Source organism: Osmerus eperlanus, chromosome 14, assembly GCF_963692335.1.
Source record: "Osmerus eperlanus chromosome 14, fOsmEpe2.1, whole genome shotgun sequence".
Taxonomy (NCBI): Eukaryota; Metazoa; Chordata; class Actinopteri; order Osmeriformes; family Osmeridae; genus Osmerus; species Osmerus eperlanus.
In genome coordinates this window covers 8226048-8239823 of record NC_085031.1, presented here as the reverse complement: position 1 = coordinate 8239823, position 13776 = coordinate 8226048, and the positions used below count along the sequence as shown (strand labels likewise).

The 13776-nt window shown below is 40.7% G+C and overlaps 1 protein-coding gene across 6 annotated transcripts in view; it reads left to right on the top strand.

Moving 5' to 3' along the window:
* Positions 1 to 13776, top strand: part of mapk10 (mitogen-activated protein kinase 10) — a 29656-nt gene that overhangs the window by 3416 nt on the left and 12464 nt on the right. For 4 of the 6 annotated variants that reach the window (XM_062477627.1, XM_062477631.1, XM_062477630.1 and 1 more), the window contains exons 2-4: positions 7472 to 7543; positions 8878 to 9047; positions 12803 to 12932. In XM_062477627.1, the coding sequence (XP_062333611.1) occupies positions 7472 to 7543; positions 8878 to 9047; positions 12803 to 12932 (372 nt within the window). Of the gene's footprint in view, positions 1 to 7471; positions 7570 to 8877; positions 9048 to 12802; positions 12933 to 13776 lie in introns of all 6 variants that reach the window. The other 2 variants (XM_062477628.1, XM_062477629.1) reach the window with 2 other exon arrangements.

Sequence of the window (13776 nt, the reverse complement as noted above, 5' to 3'; positions counted from 1 at the left end):
TGCTTTAGATAAGATCATCTCCCATTGTGAAACACACACTACTACAGATGGATTCAATATTGAAATTAGGTCAATTAGGCTTTTGGGATGTAAAACTGGATGAATGAGCGTAGAGCAGCATCAAAAGCTCTTTGCTAAGAAGATTTCAAAGGTTGTTTCAGAAGCCAGAGACAAACAGCAGCAGAGATGTTGCTAAAATTCATATCCACTGTTCATTCATGAACGGTACCTTTGAAAAGGAAAGGCAACACGGCATTAGATGAAATTACCAGAAATCTAATAGCCTCACAGTGTACCTTAGTTATATTAGTGCTAATTTGTAACATCCATTTGATTGTTTGTGTGGGTGTGTAAAGCATGGCTTAATAAGCAGCTCAGCGGTCACTGTGGGATGTCTAAGTCCTGGCATCTGTGGGATTGTGTTTCAGCCTGATTACAGCTGAGAAAAATAGAGTCCAGTCGCCATATCAATGCATGTTCGGCATCTAGGCCTCAAAGAACTGCAGCATCAGCAGTGCTGGTTTCCATCCTGCATTAGCGTCCGTCACAGGGAGTTGAACAGTGAGGTGAAAGAGAAAGACGGAGAAAGAAAATGTAGAAACAGTTAATGTGTCGATATTGAGGTGGCATTTCACATATGCTCCATAGGATGGGAGTGTATGGCTCAGGGAGTCAATGTTGTTTTCTGGCCTGGGCTTTGGGCCAGCAGCCCCTGAGCCCAGATGGAGGCTGGACTGGAAGGAGGGCTGAGTACTGCAGGAGACACCGAGCTGCTGAACCTTGCAGTCGCAGTGGAATAGAATGGGAGGGGGAGGGGAAAGCAGAGTTAGAGGGAGGTAGGGGATGAGGGAGCGAGAGAGGGAGGTAGAAGTGAGGGAGGGACAAAAAAGAGGCAGAGATGAGGAATTGCAGGCTATCTGTAGCAATATGGATAAAGGGATGGAGAGAAGAGATAGAGGGGAGGATTCACTGACATATTTATGTGATGCATGTAAGCTGCCTGAAAGCCAGACTCTGGTGTCAGGCAGATGAGAGGAAAGGCAGAAGTGTACAGTAAAGCTTTTGCCAGTTTGGCATTGTTGTTGTATACCTGCCGTGTACAGTGACACATATTTGGAAAAGAGTAGTCATTACTCAAGAAATGGAAGGAAGATACAATAATATCAAACCTAAAAATGTGAGAATTATAGTGCACACACATGCTACATTTGACAACAGTAGTCAAATGTCCCCAAGTCTCCGTTCTGTCACCAAGTCTCCGTTCTTTAAACAGACCTGTTTGATGGCCATGTTTATTATCGTTTCAGACCATATTTCAAACTGAACAGCACACAACCCAATTAGCCTCCACCTCAACAGTCCCTGCGGATGCCATTAAAGCCCAAGTATCTTCTATATAGCTGGAGGTGAATGAGGAGGTGGTGTCTATCACTCCTAGTAGAGGAGTTGACATTGACCTTTACACCTGTCAAAGATAAGATGGGAGACAGCTGGAAATAGATGTGCTATGAATGCAAGATGGATGTAGGCTTTATTATTCTGACACCCAATTGTTGCTCACCTCAGAAACAGATTTACCGCTATTGCAGTCATTTTGCTTTTGTGGAAAATAATATTTATTAATCATCAACTGAATTTACTGATGTTGTCGTGTTTAATTCATACTAATCCTAACTCTGTTGCCAATGAGAGGGGTTGTGCTGTGGGGCACAGTTACACAATGTCCTGCTTCCATCCTCCCCTGTTGGGGGTCACTTCCTGTACAATGACCCACTCTGAATATCAACAACCTGGGATCATCAGGGACAGCCCTTAAAACACCAAGATGCAGCTCCCTGCTTTCGTCACCAGCCTGCTTATTGTGACTACAGTTGTATCTGTCCTGCTTAAGCCAATATATGGTTGTGTCAGATTTTTGCGAGTAGCATTGCATTTTGTCACGTGGAATTAAAGTTTCTCTGCATCAACAAAGGTCATCTTTTGAAAATCTATGGTTGTTTATTAGATTTAGGTTATTCAACAACATGATTCCAAATAGTTGGATACATTACAGAGCTGTGGTCTTAATACGTGGATCACACATATTTAATAGAACTGGTAGACCAGATAACCGTAACCCCCCCCCCCCTCCCCCGATCCCATTTAATCATGTGAGGTATTCCCCTGGATTAAATTATCAGGGATTACACTCTTTGTTGAGGACATAGGTTGACACCATGACCATTCACAGGCACTTTGGTGCCTTCTGCTGAGTGATGAGCCCGGATAATCTAATGACAAGTTCTAAGATATTTATTTTATGTCTATAATTATATCATTATTATAATCTATTGACTGCAGTAGAGTTTGACCGGTGACCACACAATAATCCAAACAGCTAAATGGTTTCCTGTCTCCATGGACTATTTATTATGGTCCAAAGTCTTGAATGCTGTTTTTAAAAAATTGGTTGATTAGGCCTAATTTGAGGAAATCGGCAAGTGTATTAAAAAAAAAGTGTTTACTGTAAATTACGTAATGAGATACTGTGGTGGTAAAGGCAGTCTGTACTTTTATTGTAACATATCCAGCTCTAGTGAGTTTGCTTGGAGAGCTATCAAAATCGGGAGGGCTTCTTGGTTTCCACCGGTTGGGCCTGTCATTGGTTGAGCTCTAGAATGACTTACAAGAAGAAAAATCCCCAAAGTAGTTGTTTGATCATTTTGTAGAATTAAGGCTCATCACAGACTAATCTGAGGTCATTAAATCCAAGTGTGTTTTTACTGGATTAACCTTTCACCCAATGTAGCCTCGACTGCTCTAAAAAATACCCAGTGATTGGTAAGGATGATAAAAGGGTATTTGAGGTCTTACTTACTTACTCAGCGCAACATGACGCATTCAACGTTAGGTTTCTGAAATTATTTGCAGGATTTGTAAATGTAGATTTGTAGAGAACTGCAACGAAGAATGTGAATTTATTGGCGTAAATTAGGTTCATGAGGCAATATAATTTAAGTACTTATTTTTTAAAGAGCATGCTGGGTTATTATGTCTGATTAAAAACCAGACTTTTGAGAAAACCATGGAGGTGGTATGCATGATTATAATTTAAATTACAGTTTGTTTCCTCATGCAGTTTTTTTTAAGACAGTTCCTTTTTGTATATTCATATACGGCAAACACGATTTAGTGTAGAAACATGTGAGAGGCCAGGTGAACATACGGGAAGCTGTGTATGATAGACATCAAGAAGACTTGATGATGGCAGGTGGTCTCTTTCCTTTAAATGGATGAATAGCATTACCCCGTGGATATTTAGGCTGCTGTGAGTACACAGTTGATCTCCTCTTCCAGACATTCAACTATTTTGTAAAACACAAGGTGCAATGTGTATGCAGTGTAATGAACATCCTGTTTCTATGGTGCCTTGCAGTGGGGTTGACATACAAAGATGACTGTCCTTGGTGTCTGAATACAAGTTGCGTCAGAGCACCAGGAGACTTCTCTTTATGAAGAATGACTCCTTAGGGACATCTACAGCTCCGTCCAAAACTGGAATTATAATAGATGTACAAGGCCTTGCACGCCCAACACATACCGTACAGTACATTTTCACTTTCACAATTTTCAAATTGTCTTTATTATAAATTCAAAAAGTTCTCACAAGTTTGACAAATGTTACTACACTTATGGGTACAAATTACATGGGAACCTCTTCTCAGTTTGCCTTTGCTTGTCTTTTCCAGAGCTCATGTCTATTTGGTCTGGACAGTGAGCACCATACATTCATGGGGGTCATAAACACATACAGAACATCTCTCGCTGGATACATTTGTCAAACCTGATGACTACACATTTTGAGCCTGTTAGTTGGTCCTCTCTGGTACGATCTTCTTGTGGAATGACTATGCTATGTTACACATTTGATTTACAAGGTGAGATGTGAAAATGCACGGAGGAAGGTGTCGCTGGACTTACTCGCTGGGTTACCGTAGAAACTGGCTCAGACATTTGGTGTTATGTGTATGGATGTGTCTGAGCTGATTCATCGTGCTTCCGTTTTGTACAGTCATGAAACTATCATCGTTACACAGGCCTAATTATCAGGCTTTTGTTTCTTAATGGTGCGGCTTTAATATTTATATTCAATAACAAATGTCTATGTCGTTAAATGTGATTCTCTATGATGTCAGACACAGGCTCTTAGTGCTTAAACAACCCTGGTGATGTAAGGAGGTTTCAATAAGTGTTGCAGTTCTTCCCCTCCCCTCCCCTCATCTCGCTCTCTTTCTCTTTCTCTCTCTCTCTCTCTCTCTCTCTCTCTCTCTCTCTCTCTCTCTCTCTCTCTCTCTCTCTCTCTCTCTCTCTCTCTCTCTCTCTCTCTCTCTCTCTCTCTCTCTCTCTCTCTCTCTCTCTCTCACTCTCTCACTCTCTCACTCTCCTCTGTTTGCTCAGTGATGCTCTCTGTGACTCTGGTGCCAATAAATGTCCCTCCAGACCACCTCTTGTGAGTGTGCGTGAGAGAGAAAGGATTACTCAGGAGTTTAGGGGTTTAAATTGGTCCATCTAATATTCTCTGAGGACAAACACAGACATGGTTGAGTGACTGGTGTTTCCCGCCAAGTATGTCTCCAAATCTACAGTTGGAATGTGCTAACTACTAATGCTGAAATGTAGCTGGGATGTGTCAATGTTAACCCTTCTTGATTACGTAATAGCAGTGGCCCATGTTACATTAATGTAGCATCTGGCAAGTTGAACACAGTTTATTCTGTAAATTATTATTCCTATCAGGCAAATAGTTTTCCTTGTTTTGTAGAAAAAGGAATGGGCTTAGTGGGAAAAAGAACAAATAAATGTCATAAACACAATGGTGAAAACAAAAAAGAAGATAAAGTACATCTTTGCATTAAGCTTAGTGCTGCCTTATATTCTTTCCTCCCTCCCCATCTCTTCGCTTTGCTTCTTTTCTCTTCTTTTCTCTCTTGCCTCACCTTCTCCCCCTCCTCCCCTCTTCCCTTCCTCAGCTCTGAGCCTGTGGCCTCAGTCAGCCAAGGTGTTTAGTGATAGGTTGCTGCCTTAGAGTCCTTTCTCACTACATTGTGACAACCATCCTTGACAATCCAGCAAAGGTTGGGGCCTCTGTTGCCTATGATAGCTATGGTTAGTCAGTTGGTAGGATGTCAGTTGGTAGGATGTCATTTGGTAGGATGTATGATTGTTTTGGCATTATGGAGTCCATAAAAAACGGTTCAGCCAATAGTGAACATTAAGAGTGGCAACCATCACATTGTGATGCGACAGTGCTGTTCTTTAAATTGGGTGACCTAAGTAACTGGTACCTGAAGTTGTCTCCCATAGCTCTTAAACAACTTCTCTCAGGGTCTAGCTTTAACAGGAGTATGCATTACAGTTTTTCTCAATTGTTTACACACAAATACTGGTACTTGAGACACAATGACCACAACATGTAACTCATGCACCAACCCCATGAACCAATTCTGCTAAACTACAAGCACAATTCCTGCTTTACACTCAAATTGCAGTTCTAAAACACACTTTTTTCAAAACACTACACACATTCTCTGCATTTGGCACAATTTTCATGAAGAAAATCTTTTGTTTTCACAAGGAACACACTGCCATTCAAATACGCACACTGACTCCTCGCTTGGACAAACACCTGTCACACAGTTTTACAATTAGCAATCAGAGCTTTAGCATAAAAGGGCAACAGGTGACCTCTTCTGTTTTTGAGCAATGGATGCCAACATTGGAAACAGAGGCAGAGGAGTGAGAGTAAGAGGAGGAGGACGGGGAGGACGAGGATGAGGAAGGCCAAGGACCATAATCTCTGAGGAGATCCGAGCCGCTTTGGTTGACCATGTAGTCAACCATGGTCTAACAATGAGGGAGGCTGGGCAAAGAGTACAGACAAATTTGAGCAGGTACACTGTAGCATCCATCATCCGGACTTTCCGAAATGAGAATAGGTAAGAAATCTACTCTCACTACAAAATTGCAGTAGGCCTACTGCATATCAATACAGTACTCAATGAGTACAGTAGTACAGTATTGCCTGTGGACTGTTCTGTAGGACTGTAAAAATAAAGTATGTTTCAAGTATTTGGAAAATGTATTCCTACTTTGTATTCCTACACAGTATTTACAGTATTTTACTATTTGTTTGGCAGAACTGAAAGATTACCAACCTGTCTCCTGAACAGGAAACTGAAATCATGAACATGGTCCTAGAAAATAACGCCATAACATTACGGCAAATACAAAGAAAAATAATAATAATGTAACTGTATACACTATACAGTAAATTATTCTGTTATTTTGTATGTAGACCACTGTATGTGCAACTTTGTGTTGGTTGGGATGTACACTGTGTACATTGTTTTTCTGGGAAAAATACGTAAAATATATTTGTTACCGTGTATTTCTGTGTTCTGAGTATAAAAACAATATTCTCAAATATTTTACAACACACTTATGTATGTACTGTCTGTAGTAAATGTAACACTGAACAAAAAAAGGCCTAACTCACTATGATGAATGAAGAAGAAATGTTTTCCATTCCTCATAGTGTTTTACATTGAGCACATCAGTGTTCAAATGGTTCTTATAAATGTCTATTCATATGATGGTTTGTGTTTGTCATTTGAAAACAAAATACCATTTTGAGATTAAATAACATTGTTTTGAATGTAAAGTTTAATTTTGCAGGAGAAGTGAGGGGTTTTGCCCATTGTGTGTGTGTTTTTTTGATTTGTGTGTAGAGTTCTGAGAGTATGAGGTATGCATTCAGAAAATGTGTGTAACCAATCGAGAAAAACTGTAATAGACTATATGGTTCCAGGAATGGACTTAACTCCAGTTTGGGACTTACCTGGGTTCAACAGGGATTGTAGCCCAGCCTTAATATTGCACTGTCTTCCTGTGGTGATTACAGTCAAACATTTTGATATTGTGAAAGATCTTAAAGGTGGCAAGGGATATTAAACAACAAATTATTTAAGTTGTGCAGATTTTCTATTCTGGTTTTACTGGTTGTCTTTGAAGGTTTCATGAAATATAAAATTGATATATTCTAGAACTTTTCATAATGGGATGTCTTCCCTAGAGAGGGTGAGGATGGGAAGATGGATATGCCTCAAGTCAACCAGAACATAATTAGCATAAATTAGCATAGCCATTTTAAATTCTGCATGACACTGGCTATTCTAGGAATGTTTTTACATCCAAAGTGGAACCAATATATTAGACACATTTTCATCGAGCTGCACTTACGTGCTTCACACTGTTGCAAGACAAACATGGAATCAACAGGATATTGGGAGAATTCTGTATTCATATTTGACATTATTTTAATGCATACTCAACAGCAAACACACACACACACAACACATCTGACCTGTAGTATCATTAAGCTCTCGTAGAACCCTAGCTGATATGTGCTGGTCTCTCCTCTTGTGTTTTTCAGGTATTTATGAGCAGACATTTCTTGTATAACTTCAGCCAACCAATCCTGGATGTGAAGATTGCTTTTTGTCAGGTGTGTGTTCCTTACAGGTAAAAAAGGTACAGTATTCATTCGCTTCCATATTCCCCTTCATTGCTAAATGTTGTAGAAGTGTTTGTGTATGAGAGTATGATGAGCCTTCTGGTGTTTAGAGGTTACTAAAGATTCAAAGGTAAACAGAAATAAACAAACAGTATACTGGTCATTTTTGTTTGTTTGCCAATGACTCTCACTACTGGTCTCATACTATAAATTGCTTCCAACAATGTGAAATATGAATCATATTGACCTTTTGGTAAGCATAGACCTCTCTCTGTGTGTATCATATTTCACTTTTAGTTTCAAGCCCATTAGCTTTTAAGTATATCATGTAGCAGCATAACATCTCACTTGTGCCTGTCCCAGGTAGCAATACTGATAGATACATTTGGAATAATTCAGTCAAAGTTTAATCAATTGAAGTTCTTACAATCCTCTTCTAATTTCAATGAATAACTACATTGATAACACAACTATTCTCTATAAGTCTCAATATCAGGATCAAATTATACTCACTAGGAGCATAATGGTTGGCTGCAACAGTCAGGAGAGAGCCCAAAGTTGGAATGTGATCTTAGACAGCGTGGGACCCTCGTTCCATAGTTCTCTATCATCAGAGACAGTGTGCAAGTCAGAGTCCATCTAAAAACCTTATTAAGTTATGGAGGCGTTCCCTGTTCTCATGGAAGAACTGCATTATGCATGCAAGTTTGGATAAATCAAGGAAATTACAGCAATGAACATGTACTGAATGGGTATGGAGATGTTAGTCTATGTGTAAAACTTTAAGGAGTAATTACACTGCAATTGCTTGATTACATTACTCACTGACTCAGGACTATTCATCTCCTCTACAATTACAAAGCACTTAGCAAGGGACTATAAAGATATGTTTAAATGCTGGTGTTAATTAGTCCAATGACACTGCTATTATACAGAGCTGTTTAGTATTGTATTGAGTATAATTGTACGGTGAGTTTGTTGTTCGTTATCCCTTGTCAACCAGGTTTTCCTGGTGCACGTCCTATTGTACAACATAACCATACTTCCCAACCATATTTTTGGTGCACAGAAAATCAGTTTTATTAATGTTTAAAGAATATTTAATAACAGTTCCACTAAAGCCAAAGTCTCCATTATAAAGATTAGTCTCCACCACACACGTTAAACTTTGGTTGTGATTAGCCTATCTAAATAATACTGTACGGTTACTTTATAATTTTGTTGGAATTATCTAATATTAACAGGAACAGGAATGTGGAACAGGACAGTATCTCTCTAGGTTCTTTCAACATCACTAATGGAGTCTTTCTTTTTTATTTCTGCAGGGGTTTGGTAAACAAGTTGATGTGTCATATATCGCCAAGCATTACAACATGAGCAAAAGCAAAGTGGACAACCAGTTCTATAGCGTGGAAGTAGGGGATTCCACTTTCACAGTTCTCAAACGGTACCAGAACCTAAAGCCCATTGGTTCTGGGGCTCAGGGTATAGTATGGTAAGTACACTCCTTCTTTCTTCCTTGTTACAGGCTAACCTAAGAGTTGTGGATGTAATTAAGTCTCAAAGGATGCTTGTTGTGTATGTTGAATGATGGTGTACAGTACTCTAAAGAAGAAAATGTAAATAACAGACTATTTCATTTGAAAGCATTGATGCTAGGGTGAATACCAAATAGATATTTTATAAACCAATTGTCTCTCTTACTCTGTCAGGCAAGTTTGGGCATTAGGGACACCAAGCAAATCTCAATCTCGTATTCAGACAGTTTGTGTGCGTTAGAATTCACCCCACTCAAATACAGAGCACCAATAGCCAAAACTCCTCTGAAGGGAATGTATTCTTCTAGCCCTGCCAAGAAGATGGCCAGAGAGATCAGAGCACGCGGGGGATGTGGGGGATGAAAACATCTGCCGTGTTCCCTTACCAGGAACCTCACAGTGCGGATACTCCATGCACAATGCCCCCCCCCCCATTCCACCCCCTGTCCCCTGCCTGCCTCATCCTGCCCCCCCCCCCCCCCATATTCCCGCTCCCAGTCCCTTTTCTGTCTCCGTGCCCACCCCCACCTACCCTGTGGCCTCTCATGCCCCCACATTTCCAAAGCAATTGTGTACATTTGCAAAGGAGCTTGGGACAGAGAGGGACTGCTAATACCAAGATCCGGGCGTGTTTGCAGGACGCTTGGTGGCAGGGAGACAGACCCAATCTAATGTTGCTGTGCCTCCTTCGGCTGGGCTGTCACATGGTGTCACAAAGCCCGTCAATGAATAGGATGTACTATGGCTTAACATCTCAAAACATTGATGTAATGTGATCAAGTGTACCTGCAACACCGTTTAAGATGGAAGTTAATCATCTGTTTTTAAAGAATAAGAATTCTCCCTGGTCTGTCATCCAAACTGACAGGCACAGTAACTTAGGACAGGCAGGGTAAAACCGGTATGCACACAGCAATGGACATAAGCAAAGCCTTATCCTGGAATCAACATAATTAGGCATTCTGCCTCAGTTATATAATCTGGAGATTTTTGCCTGATGCCTGAGTAGGATCGGAGAGACTTGTACATTTACATTTAGTCATTTAGCAGACGCTCTTATCCAGAGCGACTTACAGTAAGTACAGGGAAATTCCCCCAAGGCAAGTAGGGTGAAGTGTCTTGCCCAAGGAATCGAACCGGTAACCTTCAGATTACTAGCCCGACTCCCTAACCGCTCAGCCACCTGACACCCACTGACTGTAGAAGACTGTCTTTGTGTGTGTGTTGTACGTTTTATTTCCTGCTTGTATTCACATCTGTCCACTTATCCTTGTCCACACTTCTGGTTGTGTGGTCGGAGCTCTTAGAAGCCCTATCTTGATGTGAATTACCAGGTACGCCAGTCAGGACATCATCATCATAGTGATTTATTCAGGTTTCTATTGGCCCAAAGATTTTCATGCCCTCTCTGCTGTTTCCATGGCCACACCATCCTTCTATTTTATGTATTGGCCTAACAAATCACACCTACCTCCCTCCTCTTTGTTGTGTAGACTTATAAATAATTTTGTCATCGGGCAGGTTCCTTGTGTTGGAAATTGAATATTGTTTTTATATTTATATTAACTATACTATACTCCAAGTATACTATACTATCCAAGCTGTTGAAATCCCATTGCGTTTGATTACTTTCTTTTTTATCTTTTTTCTTTTCTTTTATGCTGTACCAGTAGCAGTATAGGTTATGTTTTGGTAATGACCTACTGGAAATAAGCATTTATGTCTAACAGACATCTCAGCTAGATATTTAGTAAATATCTAGCTTTAAAGTAAATGAATTGTACGCAAAGACGTTACTGGATTTATCTGTAAAATATGATGTGTTCTAAATATTATATATTTTCTATAACCATTCTTTGAAGAGCACTTCAACAATTTCCTTATGTTCATAGTCTCTTATAGTTTTTTTTTCCCTAAAGTGGTCGTCAAGTATGCAGCCCCTAAACCATATCTCAGTGTCTTGCAATCCCAGAACTTCCCATAGAGGTGTTTATTTATCAGTAACAGCTGCCTACCCCTACCCGATCTAAGCTTTAAATGTCTTTCTGTGAGGACTCCTAACCACCTTGGCCCATAGGCATTAAACCTTTCAGTTGCTGTATCCGTGACAGCGCTGTTCTAGAGTTTGTGTCGTAAGAGTGCCAAAAGCAGTGATAAACTCAGACTAGTGTTATGGTTCCTCTGACTCCCAAGGCTCCTGTGGCAAACAAAGACGAGTCTGAACAGTCAGGCCTGACTGCACACGGACATGATCATCTGCCTTCTCCTGTTCACCTTAAACTGCTGCTGGGTTCGTACAGGCCAGTACAACCACCCTTTGGGTCCCAAGTGTCAGTGACTCTGAAAACTGTGGTATTTCAATGTCACGGTACATCCAAGAAAATTGAATAGCGAATACATCAGAATAACTAAAACAGGATTTATAAAAAGTATATAGTATTGTTACATTAACTGGGATTACTCAGAAGGAACAGTCAAATCTAAATAGGAAGAGGTACATATACATATATTTACTGTATAAAACGTAATGTAGATGTGACATGTTGTATTCCTTTTGAGATGTTGTGTGTGAGACTGTGAGTGTGCATGTGTGTGTGTGTGTGCGTGTGTGTGTATGATGGAGAGTTATGGAGAAAGACAGGTACTCTCCTGATTCACTTCCCTCTCATCCCCATGAGGCCTCTAAACAGGATGTCTTTTAAACCTCTCTTAATCCTTTAATGGTTTCATTCATGACATTGTGTACCAAAGCAACCAAATGACTGATCATATAACTTCTAACCTGTGTTATAAATCATCAGGCCCTGCCTGCTCTGTGACTCTTAGCTGCTGCTGTTGCATGGTTAGAGACGGGGCTGTGTTCTCCTGGGCAGAGGCCGAGCAGACTGACATGGAAGCAAATAGGTTGAATACGTTCCCCTTAAACGCATAAAAGCATAAAGTGGCTGTAATTTGAGCCTAAGGGACTGTCAACCATGTTCAGCGAGCACCACCCTTTGGAGTACAATGAAGAGAGGAACACTTACAGGGGTAAACATACATCTGCGACTGTCTACTCCGACAAGGCATCCTCCTTTCTCCTCATGTCTCGCTCTCTCTCGGAATCCTCAAAAACTGTCCTTCGTAAGTCATTACCATGACAACAACTGCTGGCAAACCCCAGAAGTGCCTTAGTCACAGTGGAATGAACATCTCAACGGTTGGTGGTAAAAGGCAGCCTGGCATAGCGCCGCGCTGCATTGCAACAATGTACTCTCGTATTATCGTTATTAAATAAAGTGTCAGTCATGAATAATCTCCATCGTACTGGACACTACCTAGTGTTATGTTTCAGCATTGCCTACACTCTGTGTCTTGCGAGGACAGAAGAAAGAGCTGTTGCTAAGGCTAAATCTATGCTCCTGTGTTGTTGTCCCCCCCAACCAAATAAACAATGCAGTGTATGCCTCATATAGAAGATTGTTTTCACAATGACTGCCCTGGGTCCCTCTATGGGACACCCATACACACAACCCCTAATACTGTTAGTCAATAATCTCTTAAAAGCACAGTCATACTGCTTTTTCAACATGTCATCAGTGTGTGAAAGTCAATAGCTGACTACAAAAGAAATCCATGCCTATCTACATGTCTGCGTGGAGCTGTCTAAACAACAATGGCTCCTGCAACCTGTTCTAACTGTGTTCTGTCATTCTCTCGTGTTCTCTCGCAGTGCCGGCTACGATGCCGTCCTCGACAGAAATGTTGCCATCAAGAAGCTGAGTAGACCCTTCCAGAACCAGACCCATGCAAAGAGGGCGTACAGGGAACTGGTGCTCATGAAATGTGTCAATCACAAAAATGTGAGTGTAAAGAGAGTCCGACAGTGAAAATGTGGGTCCACTTTAAACTGGTCTAAAAGGTCCTGCTGTGTTACGAGAGGTTTTGGTTAAACGCTGTTTCAAGATGATTTGGGTGAAATTGGGTACAGTGGGAATGAGGGTTGAAATGCTTTTGTTGAACAATGTTGTCTCTATGTGTTCAACAGACTTTTCTTGCCAACATGTTTCTATTACCATAGAATATGAGGGGATTATTTCCACTGCTATGACCCACCATATTACTGTATTTTCTACTCTATACATGAGCTATTGAGGATGGATAGATAGATGTAAGAATTCCTGATCCATTAGTGGGTCAGACTGAACCACCAAAACTATGCCCTTGGTCTGATGGAAGAGAGGTAAACTGGACAGTGTATTCATATTGTGATCTTCTTTTCAACAGAAAAAATGCAATTGAAGACAAATTTAGATAGCTATTGATATAGAAGTCCAGTTAATGCTGCCTTGAAAGATAAAGAAGCTTGTGTTCTGACTGGGCTGAATTTCTTGCCTCAGGAAATGTAGTTGATGGAAATTGTACAGTGATTCATATAAACTACAGGAGAGGAAGAGGGGAGGATGAGTTAGGGAGTATAAGAGCTCTGAGGCATGGGTGTCATCCTCACAATGCAGCAGTTCTTCTCTCCCTTCATCTCTCACTCTTGTCACTCTTTCTACCCTCTCACTTTGTCTTTTGGTCTTTCTCCATCTGTGTCATTCTCTCTCTCTCTCTCTCTCTCTCTCTCTCTCTCTCTCTCTCTCTCTCTCTCTCTCTCTCTCTCTCTCTCTCTCTCTCTCTCTATTGATTTCTTTTTTTCCTGTC